General features: G+C 38.9%; 1 protein-coding gene across 1 annotated transcript in view; it reads left to right on the forward strand.

Annotated features, from left to right (window-relative positions):
* Bmx (BMX non-receptor tyrosine kinase) overlaps positions 1-19865 on the forward strand; it is a 47140-nt gene that overhangs the window by 24687 nt on the left and 2588 nt on the right. The window contains exons 9-17 of the mRNA XM_042680460.1: positions 526-579; positions 2503-2557; positions 4451-4530; positions 6202-6329; positions 9238-9312; positions 10298-10469; positions 13957-14173; positions 14981-15045; positions 16559-16677. Coding sequence (XP_042536394.1) covers positions 526-579; positions 2503-2557; positions 4451-4530; positions 6202-6329; positions 9238-9312; positions 10298-10469; positions 13957-14173; positions 14981-15045; positions 16559-16677 — 965 coding nt within the window. The remainder of the gene's footprint in view (positions 1-525; positions 580-2502; positions 2558-4450; positions 4531-6201; positions 6330-9237; positions 9313-10297; positions 10470-13956; positions 14174-14980; positions 15046-16558; positions 16678-19865) is intronic.

A 19865-nucleotide genomic window follows, 5' to 3' on the forward strand; every position in this document is an offset into this window, starting at 1 on the left:
AAGCAAATATACACCAAGAGTGTTCATGTAGCTTGCCTCTCTGAATTGATTGATTGTGGATTATACTTTCCCTCACACTAATTTTTTTTCCTGGTTATCACTTATGACATACTTTGGTGTTGTAATATATATGGCTCAGACATCTTGAGCAGGAGGGAAAGCAACTCAGTGTTGAATAATTCTTCCCTAAAAGTATCTCCATATACAACCCCAAACATGTTTATACTTTTGCTACCCCTGATGTATTACATGATCTGTCTTGAAAACAATCAAGGAACATCCAGTTCTTGGGGCCTTCTGTATTCAAGAGCCATTCTCTCATTAGACTGAGAGTGAACCCAACTTTTTGGGTGACTGTCACTTGATTTTGCTGATACCTCTCAATGCACAAAAGGGGAAAATTAACATTCTTGATCTTATTTATGTGGATAAAAGAAGGGTACAAGTTTTGTAATTTGCCACTAGACATTTGGATGTTTCTTGGTGCGGTTTTTTATTTCATGTTGTTTCTCAACTCTTCTTCAGGGGGCTTCCTGAGTCAAGTTCCTCTGAAGAAGAGGAAAACCTGGATGATTATGAGTGAGTGTTCAAAGTCGTCTGTGCTCCTCTAAAACTGGACATAAATGATTCTATTCTGCTCCCCAAAGACAATGGAGATGTCCTTAAAGACAGATAGCTTAGACTTTCTCACGAAGATGTAAACTCTTGACAGGTGGCCATGAACTAAGTTATTACCACTGAAGATAATTCCACCAAGGTGGCCTATGTAAATTAGATGTATATATTCGTTGAATTTCTTGCATATTCAGTTTCTCTTCATTTCACTTTGTATTCATAGAAATAGTTTATAATGCTCCTGCCCATGATTTATTACCTGCATGTCTCTGATCAGGGTAATGTTTGAAAGCTCTTATCACCTTGACAATAAAAATTTTAAAACAACATTGAGTTAAGTTTTGAGGAAGTTATGATGCAGTAATTTTTCAAAGTAGCACAGTGAGACCTTGAAGATGGTAACATTTATGTTGAAAGATTCCTATTCTTAGGGTAACCTTATCATTTAGACCCCAAATTGGGATATGTTAGACAAGGGAAATAATGCACTGGATATCTGGAATAAACTGGAATTTTCTGGACCTCTGTAGTCTTCTTTTCTTATTCCAAATCATCTCTTTTTTTCTATCCTACATAGATATATATCCCAGATCACATTTCCTAAGTGACATTTAAACTAGCTAGTACTATCTTAAAATATTAATTAACAAAAAAACTATCAGATAATATCTCAAGAGTTAGTTATAGACTGTGTAAAATTCAGAGACTTTCAAACTTACCATGAACAGCCCTTTCCCTAATTTTACAGATGGGGGAGTCCAAGGGCAAAAGAAGCCAAGGAACTTGCTTAATGTCGCATAACAGCATATTGGGAAGTTATTTCCAGAACCTGGACCTACTTCCATGCTAGCTGGTCTAAGGTTCTTTCTACTTTATTAAACTATCCTCTGCTTCAACTATACAGAGACTTTACAACTACTTTTCATCCATCCCTGCCAAGTTCTAAGAAGCCTTCTGCCTTTGTTTTTCTTCTACAATTCTTCCCTTTTGTCCTCAGTGTCCTTGTGTGCATTTCCTTCTGCCTCAAGTGTTGTCTTCTAGCCGTGAGGTTCCCCTGACCCCCCCAAATCATGTCCCATTCTACCTCATACCCTTATGTTCTTATTATGATATTTTAGGTAAAGGCACAAGACCACAAACATTGCTGACCTCACATAAGAACTAGCTCCTGACTGTTTAGCTCCGCAAAGAAGATGAGACACTATGTTCTTGGCTAAGTTAGTTAAAGGGTAATATTTAAAGATTATTTTAAAAAGTTATTCTTAGCTTTCCCATATCATCTTTTTCTCAGTGCAATGTAATTTCTCTTGACCTAATATCCTCGATGTTTATCTATTGTGATCCTGAAAAACATTCACAAATTCAAAATTGGCTTTGAAAGTAGTTGATATAAAGAATGCTTCTATCAGATTGTTAAAAAAAATTCAAGGCTCATACAGTGACTCAAGTTGATAGATTACATGCATAGCGAGTATGAAGGCCTGAGTTTAAACTCCAGTATCACCACTAAAAAAAGAAGAGAAAATGATAGAGTTCAAAAATAAGAATGTTTACTTTGCAACCTTAACATTCTAATTAGAATAGCCTTCATTTGTCCAATCTGTAGCCTTCGTTCAAAATGGTTAACTGTAGGATAACGTATATCTCCTAGAAAAAGTTCCTAAATACCAGCCTGCTTAAAGTTTGACATATGTAGGTCCTGGCCCAGAAGCAGAATTAGCTGGTAGAGCCTCAAAATACTGATATATATATTTCCTCAGGCTATTCTCTGGAACAGTCAGGTTTGAAAACCACTGATTTAGACCAATACTTCATGGATTAAAAGTATCAGTGCTTTGTGATGCGATTTTAAAAGTACTGATTCTCAAATCCAGAATTCTTTTCCAGCTGGTTTGCAGGTAACATCTCCAGGTCACAATCTGAGCAGTTACTGAGACAAAAGGTAAATAATGTTATTTTATATAATCTCTCTCTCTCTCTCTCTCTCTCTCTCCCTCTTTCCCCACCCCCTCCATGCTAAACTATATCCTACTACTAAATCATAGTCAAAGGTCCAAGAATTTCTTTCCATGATGTAGCCCAGAAGTGAATGAAACTTTTAAAGAAACACTATTGCTAATTATCCAATCAATTTGTCATGGTGTTAATTTTCCAACCTTTGAGCTATTAGGTCTCTCATGGCTATCCAGTTCTTCTGTGTCCATTATCTAGTACTACATAATAAATCACCCCAAAATTTAATGACTTAGAATTAGCTATATGATGTCTTGCAAATCTGTGAGTCAGCTGGGCCAACTACGTGTGTTACTTAGGCTCACTCTTGTGGCTACATTAGGCTAATGCATTCACGGAGTGCCACAGTTCTGCAAGCAGCCTCCTCATGTTTATAACGTAGGCCACCTCACAGAAGGACAGTGGTCAAAGAAGACAAGTCCTGTAATGAATCTCTGCTTTTGTCGTTTGCTAATGTCCCTTGGTCATAGTAAGTCACGTGTCCCTGCAAAGTCAATGTGGGAGGAGATTACCCAGTGACACAATTAAGAGGGAAGATTTGTTTTGTTTTGTTTTTGCCATGCTAAGGATTCGAACCCAAGGCTTAGTGCCTATTAAGCATGCCCCCTCCCACGAAGCTGCATTCCCAGCCCAAGAAAAATAATTGATTGAGAATCATCAGTGTAGCTAGCCATGGACCGCCACTCTGTCACTGCTTTTAGCACCGAAATCTGAGCTGACAAGCATAAGGGAATAAATTTACCTGATTTTGTTGCTGAATGTTAAACCAAAAGCAAATGCTTTGGAACCAGAGCAAAAGGTGTTTTTGACATAGTTCAGTCTAATAAAAACATTCAACAAACCAATTCCTTTGAGAGACATTTCTTTGAGAGATGCTAGGAAGAACGTGATGACATCATGGCATGTTGACACATCCATAGTCCACACGTCACATGGAAAGAACAGCCATGCTCTTTCTGACTCCAGATATGGTTAGAATTAGCACATTCACTGAGAGAAAAAACAAGATAAGTGTAGAACTTTAAACAAATGATTTCTTTTACATCTTTGATTTTCTAAAAAAAAAATCAAGAACATAATATGATGGTATGTCATTTTGAATTTGATTTGTTAAAACATGGGAACATTAAACTTTAATAAGTGGAAGAGAGATAATTATCAGAAAGAGAAGAAATTAACTGGGGAGGAAAAGCTGAAATACACAGATACATAGAGATATGGCGTAGACTGAGGACACAATAGTACAGTACTTGCTTAACATATACAATATATGCAAGGCCTTGAGGTTTATCTTTCATATGAGAGATAAAGACACATAGCTAGAAATAGAGAGGAGGAGGGAGGGAAAGAGGAATGGAGGGAATGATGGAAGGAGGGAGAGGGAGAGAGAGGAGGAAGAGGAGAAGAGAAAGGAGGAAAGGAGGGGGAAAGAGTGGAGGGAAGGAGGGAGAAAAGGAAGGAAAGAAGGAAGGAAGGAAGGAAAGAAAGAAGGTAGGGAAAGAGGGAGAGAGAAATAAAAGAAAGGAAAGAAGGAAGGAAGCAAGCAAGGAAGGAAATAAGGAATGGAAGGAAGGAAAGAAAGAAAGAATGGAAAGAAAGGAAAAGAAAGAAAGAAAGAAAGAAAAAAGAGAAAGGAAGGAAGGAAGGAAGGAAGAAAACCTGGGTGAAAAGAGGAGGAGAGCTAAACTTCAGGCCCTTTTGTGCCTACTGTTGGGTAAGGTATGCCCTCCATAACATTTAGAGGGCATCTAAAGTATTTCTTTTCCCATTGCTTACATGAAAAATGAGTTTCAAAAGTAATGAAGACAATTTTCCTTTTCAGGGAAAAGAAGGAGCATTTATGGTTAGAAATTCCAGCCAGGTGGGAATGTACACCGTATCCTTATTTAGTAAGGCCATAAAGTAAGTATAATGTGGGTGTTTCTTTAATCCTCCTCCCTGTATTGTGTGCATAGGCTAGTCACTTAGTCATTTTGAGATAAGACACCATCTTTATACTCTAGAGTTTGGGATCAAAGTATTTCTGTGGAATGTGGTTATTTGAGTTGCTTTTTTTACCTCCTCTACTTTGAAGAGGTTATTCTCCTGCTACCCACCCTGGTCAGTGGTAAAGAGCACAAACACAATGCATCTCAGTTGGCATTTAGTAATATTCATAGGTAATTCCCTTCCAGTTAGGCCTACACATACAAAGAAAACACAAGCAAAGGAGCCTTATAGATTTGAATCCTGGCTCTACCATTTCAAAGCTTTATGACATTTAAAATGGAAGCATAATAATACTCATGATGTTCTATGGATGAAATGAAATAATACATCTATTGGATCAGAACACTGCCTGGCACATAGTAAGCACTTAATAAAATAATAGCAATAATGATTGTTGTTGCTCTTAAGAAAATAATAGCAATGATTTTCTTGACGCTGCTATGAGGAAGGAGTCATTCTACCTGCTCTATGCCTACACACCAACACACACATACACACGCACACACACACATTTATGCATACACACAATCTCATCCAAGCTTTATTATAACTGAAATAAATGGGTAGAAAGCAGTAGAAGTATATTCAAAGCCCAGTTCTTTTCTTTTAATTTCTGGTACTAGGGCTTGAACTCAGGGCCTCATTCTTGCTTGATTGGCTCTCTATCACTTGACCCACCTCTCCAGCCCAGCTTTTTGCTGGCTAATTGGACCTTCCAGGACTTTTCTGCCCTACTTGGCTTTGAAATTCAATCCTCCAGTTTTCAGCCTTCTAAGTAGCAAGGCTTACAGGCACGAGTCACTGCTCAAAGTCCAGTTCTTGACCACCATACCATACTCAACTTTAAGACAAGGTCAAAATGAAATGCCTTGTACAACTAAAGATAATTATTAAAAGAAAACTGAAACAATTGGATTTTAACTATTCCTGATTAGCATAAATCAATGTACATCAACTCACCCTATCTTCTACAAGTAGAGGGTAAAATGAAATGCTTTCTATACAAAAGGTACAACTTCATGTGAGATATTAAAAACATGCCCACCCACTTTGTCTTACATGTTCTATTCCTAAAAGAGCTTTGTATCATGCTCTGCATGAGAATTCCCACTACCTAATTACATCTGCCTTCCTCATTTTATATCCATTATTAACTTTAAAAAGAGCTTATTTGTTCAAACACAAATGAATCTGAAAAATGTTGATCTTCTCAATCATCAAAAGAAAATTCTATGTTATACGTGCTAAGGAAAAATGAGTCCAAAAGCTGGAATTTAGATTAAGCATGGACTTTGTGTATGCCCAAAGGTATGCTGAGCTCAGAAGGAGAGCCAGTCCATAACTAGCGGTTGTCATGGATACTTCCAGTAAAATACCAGATGGCAAGCCTGAGAAATCTTCCCTGAGTTTTCTCTCCAAATTTTGCAGATGCAGCCCAAATAATTATTGAACCAATTATTTAATCAAATTTTGATTGTTTATTAAAATACTTTCATATTCATTCCACAAATGACTATTTAACTAATTGTTTAACCAAGTTTCAATTGCTTATTAAAATATTCTAACATTCTTTTTCCTTACTAGTGATAAAAAAGGAACTGTCAAACATTACCACGTGCATACCAATGCTGACAATAAACTCTACCTGGCAGAAAACTACTGCTTTGACTCGATTCCAAAGCTTATTCACTACCATCAGCACAACTCAGCAGGTAGCTTATTTCAGTTACTGTTTTATGGTTACTTGTTGATAAATATCAGTTCTTTTGACTACTACTAAGTGGTATTTTTAATTATATGGGGAACAAGAAAGTAGGAAAGATGCTCTTTTTAATTTAATTTTATTTTGTTGTAAAGGTGTTGTTCAGAGGGGTTACAGTTACATGAGTAAGGTAATGAGTACATTTCTTGTTGAACATTGCTACCCACTCCTTTGGTTTTCTCTCACTATTCCTCCCCGCCCCCTCCTCTGAAGTTGTGCAGTTCATTTCCAACCTAGTGTCTTGTGAGTATCGTTGTTGCATTTGGTTCACCCTTTGTCCTTGTTTCACCATTTTGTGATTCCCCTTCCCTTCCTCAAATCAGATAAACGTATATATAAGACGCGGGGTACCAGAATCAAAAACAGTGACTACTGGGGATAAACCAAAGGGAAAAAGAAAAAAAAAAAACTAACTTGATACAGTACATTGATGACAATAAGGTCAACAACAACAACAACAACAACAACAAAACCTCTTGTTTCCACATCTTTGAGTTCATTTCGATTAGCATCATTTTATATGGTCATGTGTACATAGCTATTGAGCTATTATGATCATCTGCTAGGGCTATCCTAGACTTATACTAAGTATTACAAATGAGGGAAACTATGGAGCCTATGTTTCTTTGGGTCTGGCTTACTTCACTTAATATGATTTTTTCCAAGTCTTTCTATTTCCTTACAAATGGGGTGATGCCATTCTTTCTGATGGAGGCATAAAATTCCATTGTGTATATATACCACATTTTCTTGATCCATTCATCTTCTGAGGAGCATCTAGTTTGGTTGCATCTCTAAGGTATGGTAAATAATACTGCATAGTTGTGAACATGGTTGTGCTGGTGGCTTTAGTGTGGCTTTGTTTGTGAAATTTGGGTAAATGTCCGGGAGTGGGATTGCTGGGTCATAGGGAAGTTTTATGTTTAGCCTTTTCAATGAACCTCCGTACTTCAGCCCTTTTCTTTTCTTTTCTTTTCTTTTAATTGTGAAAATACTGTACAGAGGGGATACAATTACATGGCAAGATAAGAGGGGTTACAATTACATGGGCAAGATAATGAGTACATTTCTTATCAAGCATTGTAGCCTCCTCCTTTGTTTCCCCTTCCCATCTCATCCTCCCCCCCCTCCCCCTCACCGAACCCTCCTCCCCCCCACCACCAAAGTTGTAAAGTTCGTTTTCGACATAATGACTTGTACATCTCATTGTTGCAATGGGTCCACCTGTATCCCTTTTTAAACAATTTGTTTTTTCCCTTCCCCTCCACAAATTATAACAACATCAAGTACAGTGAAAACAGAGGTTATACCGCGGGGGAGGGACATTTGGCCCTTTTCTTGCTGTAACTTTTATACTCATTGAAATACAACATCACACTTCATAATGTCAGAAAGAAGCTGAGTGATTTATGTGCCTGAAAAGCTAGATTCTCTTTGTAAAGTTATTATAGTTTTTTCCCGCCTAAAAACAAGTTGATTGAGCTGGGAAGGTGGTTCAGTGGTAGAATGCTTGCCTTGCCTTCATGAGGCCCTGGGTTCGATTCCTCAGCACCACATAAGCAGAAAAAGCCAGAAGTGGCGCTGTGGCTCAAGTGATAGAGCGCTCACCTTGAGCTGAAGAGCTGAGGGACAGCGCCCAGGCTCAGAGTTCAGGCCCCATGACCAGCAAAAAAAAAAAAAAAAAACTTGATTATAAAATTCACATATAGAAAAATTGGATCGATAAGCTCCTTGAGCAAGTTGGTGTCAATTAGGGCAGATTTTTGTATACCTGTACTATCATTTATTAATCACTATATGTAAATAAACATGTTATGCTACAGTTTTGTGGGAAAAAAACTCATTCTGCATATACTGTTCAGCTTACTTTATTCAGCATGTCTCAGAAGTCTTTCTATCTCAATATGTACTTCTTAAATCGAATGTAGAGTTACTCCATCATTTGTCTCCCTAGCACTGTATTCATTAACAGCTGGATCATGTCTCAGATCTTCCCATTACAACGTTTCATTGCACATTCCTACATCTATAGCTTTGCAATCTAGTTGAGTGCTTCTATAGTCAATTCCTAGATATGTTATCTGCGAGACAAAAGCTAAGAATATTTAAAATTTAGAAATTGCCTAATGGCTTTCTTTTATCTCATTAATGGTACCAACACTGGTATTATTATTCTTTTAAATTTTTCCTGATTGGCTGGTAAAAATATAGAAAGAAAAAAATAAACATAGAACTAGTTTATGACCCAGAAATCCAATCCTGGGCATTTATCCAATAGAGCACAGTGTTCCAATATAAGCCATCAGCACTATCATGTTTATCGCAGCCCTGTTCACCACAGCAAAAATCTGGAATCATCCCAGATGCCCCTCAATGGACAAATGGATCAAGAAACTGTTGGGGTGGGGGGTTACTCACATAAAATGAGTTTTTCTTTTCTTTCTTTTGTGCTGGTACTGGGGTTTGAACTCATAGCCTCACATTCAGCTTGTTTGTTCATGGCTGGTGGGTGCTCAACCAGTCTGTTGGTTATTTTGGAGATAGAAACTACTGGACTAGCTTCAATCTATGATCCTCCAGGTTTCAGCCTCCTCAGTAGCTAGGGTTACAGGTGTGAGCTGCCAGGAACCCTGGATATAAAGTGGTTTACTCTTGACTTTAACTTTGCATTTACTTAATTAGACAAGTCAATCAAAGGAACACAACTATAGGACAAACACAATCTGAATGGGTTCTTTTTCTGCATCAAAGCATCCGAAACTGCCTTGCCAACTGCTCTGAAGAAAGGATGGGTGAAGCTATGTAGTGGGACGTGAGATGATAGATGATGTGCTTCTAACGTCCTGCTTCCATTGCAGGCATGATCACACGATTGCGCCACCCGGTGTCAACCAAGGCCAACAAAGTTCCCGTCTCTGTGTCCCTGGGAAGTGGTATGGACATATATTTGACCTCTCAAACTCTGTATCTCGCCCATTTTTGTTTAAATACATATGGTTAACTGGGTACTGGTGGCGCACGCCTGTAATCCTAGCTACTCAGGAGGCTGAGATCTGAGGATTTGTGTTTCAAAGCCAGTGCATATAGGAAAGTCTGTGAGACTCTTATCTCCAATTAATCACCAGAAAACCAGAAGTGGTGCTGTAGCTCAAGTGGTAGAGTGATAGCCTTGAGCAAAAGGAAGCTCAGGGACAGCACCCAGGCCCTGAGTTCAAACCCCACAATGGACAAAAAGATAATAATGTAAGAGTGAAAGGAGGTCCCTGTTCAGATTAGACCATGGAAGGCTTCAACCCGAATGTATTTCTTCATTTGCTTGCAAAATGTTTCTGAACACCTAATTCTCTCATCTCCCCCAGTATTACAAAAATCATTGTCTGACTTATTAGATCCTACCATTGACTTCTCACACTCTTTTGCCTAGCCTTCATGTTCCTAGATTCTATGCCTGGTCAGTGGAGCTACCTTTCAAATTTCACGCGTTTGAGAGAATAACATTCACCAAGATCATGGTTTAGTTTGTTTTATAAGGGAATCTAACATTTACCAGTCTCTCTTTGCCCTGTATTTGCACTGAGCATATTTTGGCATTAGTTTTCTCTGAGATGCCTCTGGCTGACCATGTGCTTCTGAGCCTTCTTGTTGATAAACTGGGACTGCTTTGAGAGCAGTATTTCCTGCATTAATATAGTCATAAGACCACAACATGGATTATTTTTGTGGGGTTTTTTGGTGCCTGTACTGAGGCTTGAGCCACACCCCCACTTCCTCATTGATGAGGGGTTTTTTTTTTGCTCTAAACTTAAAAAGCTGTGTTGTTCTTCATATAGTCATTGTGAAAAATCACATTCACTGAGAAACTGTTAGTACTAAGGCTTTCTCTGATCATCCTTAAGAGTGGATGCCTTGCCTTCCTAGGAATCTGGGAACTGAAAAGAGAAGAAATTGCCCTATTGAAGGAACTGGGAAGTGGCCAGTTCGGAGTGGTCCAGTTGGGCAAGTGGAAGGGACAGTACGACGTGGCCGTTAAGATGATCAAGGAAGGCTCCATGTCCGAAGATGAATTCTTCCAGGAAGCTCAGACCATGATGTAAGTTTTTCCTGAGGAATGGCGGTTTGAGGATCACCATGGGAGAGCATTAGTACGAATAGGTCTGATCGTACCTTTTTTATTTATTTTTATTTTTGTCTGTCATGGGGCTAGAACTCTGGGCCTGGGCGCTGTCCCTCAGCTTTTCAGCTCAAGGCTAGCGCTCTACCACTTGAGCCTCAGAACCACTTCCAGTTTTCTAAGTGGTTCATTGGAGATAAGAGTCTCACAGACTTTCCTGCCCAGGTTGGCTTTGAACCAGATCCTCAGAACTCAGCCTCCTGAGTAGCTAGGATGACAGGCGTGAGCCAGCGGCACCCAGCTCCTAGCATTTGTTTTATAAAACCATTTTAAATCATTATTGTAGAGTTGTTATACAGAGGGGTTACAGTTACATGAATCAGGTAATGAGTAATGAGCACAATTCTTTTTGAACTATGTCTCGCCTTCCATTGCTCTTTCCCCGTTTTTCCCTCCTGTCAGCAGTCACAAGATATTCAGTTCCTTTTCCACATAGTGTCTAGTGAGTCCCACTGTTGTATTTGTTCACTCTTTGTTATACCTTTTCTGTGCCCCCCCTTACCCTCCCAAAGACAAAGGAAAAAGACGAAAGGAAAACAAAAACAGCAACAATAGCAACTAAAAAAAACCACCTGTTTCCTTTTCTTGTAGTTCATGTCATAGAACAGCATTTTCTATGAGCATCTGCATATAGCTATTGCGCCTTGCTCAGCCGCTCCCATGCATATCATCTTTAGCCTCAGCGTGTGAATGTCTAGAGTCCTGTATAATGTATCATGTCCCTGTAAGTGTGCATTTGTAAGACCTGGTTCAAGAGCCCGATAGATCACAGGTATTTAGAAGTTGTGAGTTAAGGAAATAAACCATTAAATCAAAGTAATTGTGTTCCTACTTGGACAACTATAACTTGATAAGGACCCAAAAAGTCATATTCAGATTTACAATTCTCACAACTCTATTGAGAAACCAGCCTGTAGCCTGTGACCCTCCAGTCTCTACCCTTGCCCCTTCTCTTCCCATCCATAGCTCCATTCTGCACTACAAAGCTCCTTAGTAATTATGTGCAGACTATAGCCAATACATCCAAGTCCCCTCCATGTCTCCCACAAACAACTGTTAGATGATGGTTTCTACTACATATCATGGATAGACCCAAGAGGGGTCTGTAGAGGCTCTGGGAGAGGCCTCAGTAGTATATGGACACAGGATTCTAGATTTTCTCTCTCTCTCTCTCTCTCTCTCTCTGTATGCATTCATGTCTGTGATTTATACATATATGTCTTGTCTGCATAGTTCTCCCTCTTCTGGGCAGTCTGGGTGAGAGAGAGAGATTGAAAGAGGGAGAGAGAAGGAGAGAGAGGGAAGGAGAGGGAGAGAGAGGGAGGAGAGAGGGAGAGAGAGAAAGAGAGAAAGAAGAGAGAGAGGGAGAGAGAGAGAGAGAGAGAGACGGAGGGAGGGAGGGAGGGAGGGAGGGAGAGCTGTATGAATTCACCCCCTTCTGGTCAATGTGTGAATCACATATTACATGATGATCAACTACCCAGGAGGTTTTCCAGGGATTTTCCTGGTTCCAGTACTAAAAGTTCCACATGCTTGGAAGCTCCTCAGACTCACCCAAGCCAGCATGGCTGGTCACTGCATTTGGAGAAACAGTCAGCATAGTATGAAAAGTAGTGTCATAGAAGAACTTCATTCAGAGTGTTGAAATTGCAAATACTAGCCTGATGTAGGTTTAAAGCACCTTCAAAGTACTTTACTTAAGCATTTTTCCAAGCACTGTATGAGAAGTAATTTGATTGATTCGCATAAGAAATTTATGAGAGATGTGCAATTGTTACATATGCTTTACAGAAAATTGATACACAGCAATGTTAAAAAAAAAAAAAAACTTATCCAGAGCTGCCAAGGTTGTAGAACTGACAAAGAAGAAATGCAAAGCCAAGGAGATATTCTAGTGTCCATTTCCTTAGTCATCTCTTTATGAAGAGCAAACGTGTCAGGAACTGAGAGCGCACCTTTTTACCATAATTCCAGAAGCATTTGAAAGTAGAGATTGTTATGTGACAGGGCTGGTTTCACAGACATGCAATCTGCACATTTTTAGAAGTGCTCTGTTCTTTGTTTTTGGTCTCATGCTGTTGCCATTTTGAAATAGCTAATTGTTTTAAAACTAAGATTCTTGCATTGTTTTCATTTTGTGCTGATATCTGCACATCACTTATCAGATTAGATCCTTGTCAATTAGACTATCTTAAAATTCGAGTGGGGACCATTGGTGTCCTTCTTTTCCAGGACAGAAAAAAATCTGGCAATATTTCTCTTGGCTGAACGGGATAACCTGTTAGTTTTTGGCATAATATTATAGCACACTTTTTATTTTATTTTATTACTTTTTTATTATCACAGAGCTGGTATTTATAAAGAATCTTTGAAGGTCATTAACTGAGGGAGGGGCTAACACTGTTCAAAAAGAAATGTTCTGATTAACTTACTTATGTAACTGTTACCCCTCTGTACATCACCTTTCCAATAAGAAAGGTCATTAACCAACTCACCTAATCATGGAAAAAGCTGTCAGTCTGTACCAGAAGGAGAACATGTTAAGCCCCGAAAGAAATTGTTAAACCAACTGTTTGTGCTGTGGGGAGTGCCACTGACATCATGGTCCCACAAAATGATGCTCCATGAGGAGCTTTCTAGGAAGTGAACAAGTTTTATTGGGTGATGGATATTTGTCCTACCACAGGCCTTCCTTTTGAGGAGAACAGTGCTGGGTAACACAGATTTATTTATTTATTTATTTATTTTGTCGGTCGTGGGGCTTGAACTCTGAGCCTGAGCGCTGTCCCTCAGCTCTTCAGCTCAAGGCGAGCGCTCTACCACTTGAGCTACAGCGCCACTTCCAGTTTTCTGGTGGTTTATTAGAGATAAGGGTCTCACGGTCTCTCCTGCCCGGGCTGGTTTTGAACCGCGATCCTCAGATCTCAGCCTCATGAGTAGCTAGGATTACAGGCGTGAACCACCAGCGCCCGGCTCACAGATTTATTTTAAAATCATGTAAGACGTTATTTTGTAAGACAGAAAGAAAAATCATTCTTAACCTTATTTCCAGAAAATGGTAGCTATTTTCATTTTACCTACCTCCTCCCTATTCTAGCATATTTTTTTTTTTTTTTGCAATGATGCTACCTGTTTCTCTGTAGGAAAGGTGAATGCAAACTACTAAATTCCTGTTTCCAGAGTTGCCATTGGCTAATATAAAGTAGGGTTTTGGTTTGGTTTTGCTTTGAAAAGCTATTGTCTTCCCAAAATAAGATCCTAAACTTTCTACTCCCTTTCTCTGTCCAACTAGAAGGTGGAAAGTAAATCAAACAAAAATATCTGGAAATCCAAGAGTCCTTCCTTTTCAGGATATCTGAAAAAATGGAGTGCACAGTACCAAACTTTGCAAATCTGTTCTTTCCAGGAAACTTGACCATCCTAAGCTGGTTAAATTCTATGGAGTGTGTTCCAAGAAATACCCCATATACATAGTGACTGAATATATAACCAATGGCTGCTTGCTTAATTACCTGAAGAGTCATGGAAAAGGATTAGAACCCTCTCAGCTCTTAGAAATGTGTTATGATGTCTGTGAAGCCATGGCCTTCTTGGAGAGTCACCAGTTCATTCACCGGGACCTGGTAAGCTACAACATTGGAAGGTCAAGGAAAAGGAAGGAAGTGATCCTCCTTCAGTTCCTGTGTACAGGGACCAGACCAGCAGGGGGATGGTCAAGGCAGGCCCTTTTACTTGGGTGTACTCATTTGTAACTTGTATAATACAAAACACAATTTTTGAACAACGTATTTGACAAATGGAACAAACTGGAAGAGGAGCATAATTCATCAAGATGGGCAGAGCTAGCTGTGATGTGGTGTGACAGATAGAGGGAAAGGAAAGACTTGGCCAGCTTAGTTTTCTCCACACTTTATTAAAGCAACTTGATGGTTCCTTTGGGAAGGGCTTGGTGTTAAAGCAATCATTTTGGTGCAATAACTGAACATATAAAATGAAGGAAGGAAATGATCCTTGTGGCTGTGTTTGGGGTGCTGAATTTGGGTTTGGAGGCAGAATTGCATGTGGGATTTATTGGGATCTATCTCGAGAGATTAGCTTGTATTCAACAGCAAACGTCACACGCATTAGGCAAGTACATTCCCTAAGTCACTGGAACAGCATTTTTACTCTCAAAGCACCTGCCAGTGCACAGATTACACTTGAAGAACAGAAGATGGGGAGAATGGAAAGGTGGGTGAAAATCCTGTTGGGAACCCTTTTCATTTGGAAAACTTGAAAATTCCAAGAGACAACATCAGAGCAGGTAATGTAGTAGGCAACCTTAGATTTTGCTGAGAATTCTGCTGACAGAAAGAGGGAAATGTCTCAGTCTCAGTTCAGGAGATTCTTGATCATTTTTACCACTTGATGATTTTTTTTTGTTTCCAAAGGCTGCTCGGAACTGCTTGGTGGACAGTGATCTCTCTGTGAAAGTCTCTGACTTTGGAATGACAAGGTAAGTCAATAATCTTCCTGTTTAAAAAAATTCTCAGAAGTGCTAGAGTGTTAGCTTTGAACAAAAAGAGCTCACAGGCAGCGCCCAGGCTCCGAGTTCAAGCCCCATGAATGACAAAAGAAAAATTATAGTAGAGAACTCTAACACATTTTGGTATGCAGTTTTCCTACTTAAAATTTTGATTTCTTTAATTTTCATTTTATTATTTTTTGTAGATAAATATATGGTTTTCTCCCACTCTTTACTTATAGAAATAATGTGCACATGTTATAAGAAAGATAGCAGTAGTACATAAGGTAAAAAGGAGAATTTGCCCCTGACTCTTTCCCATCATTTTCAGTACTAAAATAACTGAATGTATTTGCTGGTGCCCAACTGTATACAGGACATAAACACACATACACACACACACACACACACACACACACACACACACACACACACCCCTATACATACTTTTACTGTTTGCTTCTCCAAAAATGGAACTACATTAGACATATTTGTTTCTACATATAACCATATAGTAAACAGCTTTTTATTTTGGCAAACATAGAGCTATCTCATTTCTAATAGATGCTTAGTACTATATGTATTTGTATTTACTCATTAATATGGTGACATTGGCATTGCTTCCATTTTATTATTGTTATAAATAAAGGTTTAGTGAATATCCTTGAAATTATATTGTTATGGCCTTATCATCTCCCTAAGATATTTTTCATCCTAATTTATAACAGCAGATTAGAAATAATTTAGATGATTTTATAAGTTCTGTTAATCCATAATAGGGAATATTCATCATTAAACATGATGCTGGAGTAGAAAATAGAACTACCTAAGAAAATGTTCATTATCCGCTATTAAAATAAAAATGAAAGCAAATCTCAGTACAACAGAAACCCAATTTTGCCCAAATTGCATACATAGAAAAAAGTAGATCAGAAAGCACAGGGCCCTGGCTGAGCTCAGTCCTAGAACATTTGCCTAACACATGTGAGGCACTGGATTCCATGCCAACCACCACAAAAAAATAAAATAAAGTATAAGAAAATATGAATCTTTTTCTCTAGGCTGATAGTGAAGCTTAGTTCAAGAGCCTGGGAACTCTCCTCTAACTCATTCACCCAAGGCTCACACTTTTCCACTTGAGCCACAGCTCTTCTGGCTTTTTGGTAGTTCATTGAAGATAAGAGTCTCACCAACTTTCCTTCCAGGGCTGGCTTCAAAGCCTGATTCTCAGATCTGTCTCCTGAGTAGCTTGGGTTTTTCAGATGTGAGCCACTTGCCGCCAGTAGTCAGTTAATTTTTCTAAATGCTTATAAATCGTAAGCAGTCTGTGGCTAATGTGACACAATGAGAAGAAAGCAAAAGATCCAGAAAACCAAAGCAGTGAGCTGAAAGTCTGGATGGCTCTATGTGCTTCATCAGCCCATACCACCAAAAGTGGGAAGAATAGCCAGCATTTCTGCATTGCCAGGTCGCTTCATGTCTGTGTTAACGCTTTCCCCTACAGATATGTTCTCGATGACCAGTATGTCAGCTCAGTGGGAACAAAGTTTCCAGTCAAGTGGTCAGCTCCAGAGGTGTTTCATTACTTCAAATACAGCAGCAAGTCAGATGTATGGGCATTCGGTAAGGAAGTGGCCACTGTGTCCCAGCACTGTTTCATAACCCAGCTTCCACAACAGGAAACCACAAGAGCAGCAACATTCATTGGTTTTTATTGTTAAGTAGTTGGACAAAGAAGTTGCAATTCCTTAAGTGAGGCTACGAGTTCAATGTATCTTGATCAGTGCCGCCCAGTTTGAAAAGGACCTGAGCATTTATGAAATGATACATCTGATAGAAGATAAGTAGAAATGATTTACTTTCTTCGGTCAAGTGTGAAGATGTCTTCTACTCGTTAGATAATTTGTACCCTGTTGGCATTTTCTCATAATATCAAAGCTTTTCCAGTGTAGATGTCAAACAGTTTTTTTATAGACTGTATTCTAGGCTCATCCTGAATTCTTTTTTTTTGTCAGTCATGGGGCTTGAACTCTGGGCCTGGGTGCTGGCCCTCAGCTCTTCAGCTCAAGGATAGTGCTCTACCACTTGAGCCACTTCCAGTTTTCTGGTGGTTCATTGGTGATAGGAGTCTCATGGAGTTTCCTTCCCCAGGCTGGCTTTGAACTACGATCCTCAGATCTCAGTCTCCTGAGTAGCTAGGATTAAAGGTGTGAGCCACTGGCACCCAGCCCATCATCCTGAACTCTTGGTCCTCTTGCCTCCACTTCCCAAGGGCTGGTACTAGGGGTATACACTACCACATTCAGTGTCAGAGGGTTATGTTTAAAACTACATCTACATTTGCTTGACATTTTTAAAAATCGGAAGGACTGTGAATTAAGTCATTATTGTCTGTATAAAATAACTATTACAGTTATCCCTTTATGAATGGACCAATTCTTTGGGTCTTCCTAATGTAAACATAAGACATGAATTGGTACTTTTTTTTTAATCATACTAGAACTTAAAGCACTCTACCTCTTAAGTCATACTTCAGCCCGTTTCTGCTTTATTTTTTTCAGATAGGGTCTCACATTTTTGTCAGAGACATTCTTGGACCATGAGCCTCTACCTTTACCTCCCATGTAGCAACAATTATAAATGTGAGCCACTTTGTCCAGTCTCCCACTATATTTTTTAAAGTTCTATGCTATTAAGCTTTCCATAACTATAAGAAGAAATTGAGATAATCAACTTATAAAGAGTAAAGGTGTATTTTGAGTCACAGCATGAAAAAGGGAAACAATTCTAAATTGTAGGTCTGCAGATTTTAAGGGGGATATAAAATGAAACTTTCAGGACTATTTTCAATCACTGTGTGATGCATCGGTCCAGAATAAGTAATCCAAATTATCAACATTCAAAATATATTAAAAATGACAGATACCTATTTCATGCTTGTCTTACTTAATAGCTATAGTTTGATTTACTGCTTGACAACTGTGACAACTTGAAAAAAAGGAAAATGTAGCCATTTATTTTTCTATGCAACACAATTTTTAAAAATGGCTGTCCTTTTTGGAAAAGCATCATTGTTCATTGTAAAAATGAACACGTGTGCGCAGAAAGTGAAATTTGAAAAAATAACACTTCGGTAACTAACTGATGACATTTTTGAATAAGTTAAAATGTGTACCTTGTTGTCAAAGGTACTCTTTATTCTTTTTTGGTCAGTTGTGAGGCTTGAACTCAGGGTATCGGCACTGTTCCTGAGCCTCTTTGTGCTTAAGGCTAGTGCTCTTCCACTTGAGTCACAGCTCCACTTCTGGTTTTTGAGTGGTTAATTGGAGATAAGAATCCAGCCTGGGCTGGATTCGAACTGCAGTCCTCTCATCTCAGCCTCCTGAGTAGCCACTGACACCTGGGTTTTTTTTTAACTGTATTAAAAGTAACTCAATATTCATATCTCAGTTGATCATCATAAATATTTTTAAAAATGAGAGCTCTCATTCAATAATTCCAGTTTCTTTTGATGAAATAACAGTATTACACAACTTGATTATTCATCTTATACAACATAACCTGGTTCCAGGTGTTTTTCTGGCTGTTTACAAGCAATCAACCCATTCTTGTACAATTTGTCTCCAATAAGGGTGTTAAAGGGACTCTGAAAGCAATTCCCAGAAAAGAGCACTATGGTTATTTCAAACAAGACTGTTAACCTTAGAATAAGTGCACAACCTTCCAAAGAGAAAACATGAAAGCAACATTGGGATAGTTGTTTTGGAATATGTGCTTCTAAAAAAATTTAAAGAAGTCACAGACCTTGTAAGATTGCTTTATTACATGGACTGAGGCATGGCTCAGAGGGGACAGCTCCTGCCTAGTAAAACACAAGGCCAAAAAATAAGATAGCTTTGTAATTATAAATGTTTTTGCCTAAAATATGTAACCTTAAAAGCAGAGAAAGTTTGAAGTTATGAATCTGGAACAAGTTTTCTTCCTTGCATATATTTCAGATTGTCCAAGATTTAAACTTGTTGAAATTCTCTTTTCTTGCACCATTCAGACAGCACTTAAAACATCCTGGCACTCTTTTTTTTGTAAATGTATGTAAATTAATTGTACAAAGAGTTTTCATTATGATCTTTCCACTCATGCATATGATGTGCTTTGATTCAAATCATCCTATTATTCTTTCTTATCTCCCTTCCTCAATCCAATCCATTCATTTTTTGACCATTTCGAGTGAGTTGTTGGCATGCATGCGAGAAATGGACTTGAACCATATTCATCCCATTGCCCTCTGCTCTCCTCACCCACCATCCCCATGAATCCCTCTGGCAAACTTTCATGAAAAGTCCATGTTGTGGCTTGCTTAATCCTCATGGCAAGTTCAGGGTTCAAATGTCCTTTTATAAATGGAGAACCTGACAGTGAGAGATGTGAAGGAATTTACTCAAGCTGTAAGTAGCAGAACTCAGCTTCAAAGGCCATATCTGACTGGTCTCAGATGCCACTCTCTTGACCACCATGATAACAACTCAGGGGTTTCTGACCTCAGAGACCACAGTGCCCTGGGGAAGCTTCAAGGGACCTAAAACCCCAAAAACCAAGCACAGACACACCGCCTGTTCACTCATCAAAGGGGAGATCCAGTAGCTTTGATCATTAGGATCCATTTTCTTCTGAAGCCAGGCTGTAAAGTTCATCTCACAAACCCTGGTACAATTTCTTTCTTCTTCTTCCCTCTCCTCCTCTTCCTTCTCCTCCTTTTTCCTCTTCTTCCTTCTTTTCCTCTCCCTTTTCTCCTCCCTCATTCTTCTTCTTCC

This window comes from Dipodomys spectabilis, unplaced genomic scaffold (assembly GCF_019054845.1).
Source record: "Dipodomys spectabilis isolate Male_0828 unplaced genomic scaffold, ASM1905484v1 ptg000061l, whole genome shotgun sequence".
NCBI lineage: Eukaryota > Metazoa > Chordata > Mammalia > Rodentia > Heteromyidae > Dipodomys > Dipodomys spectabilis.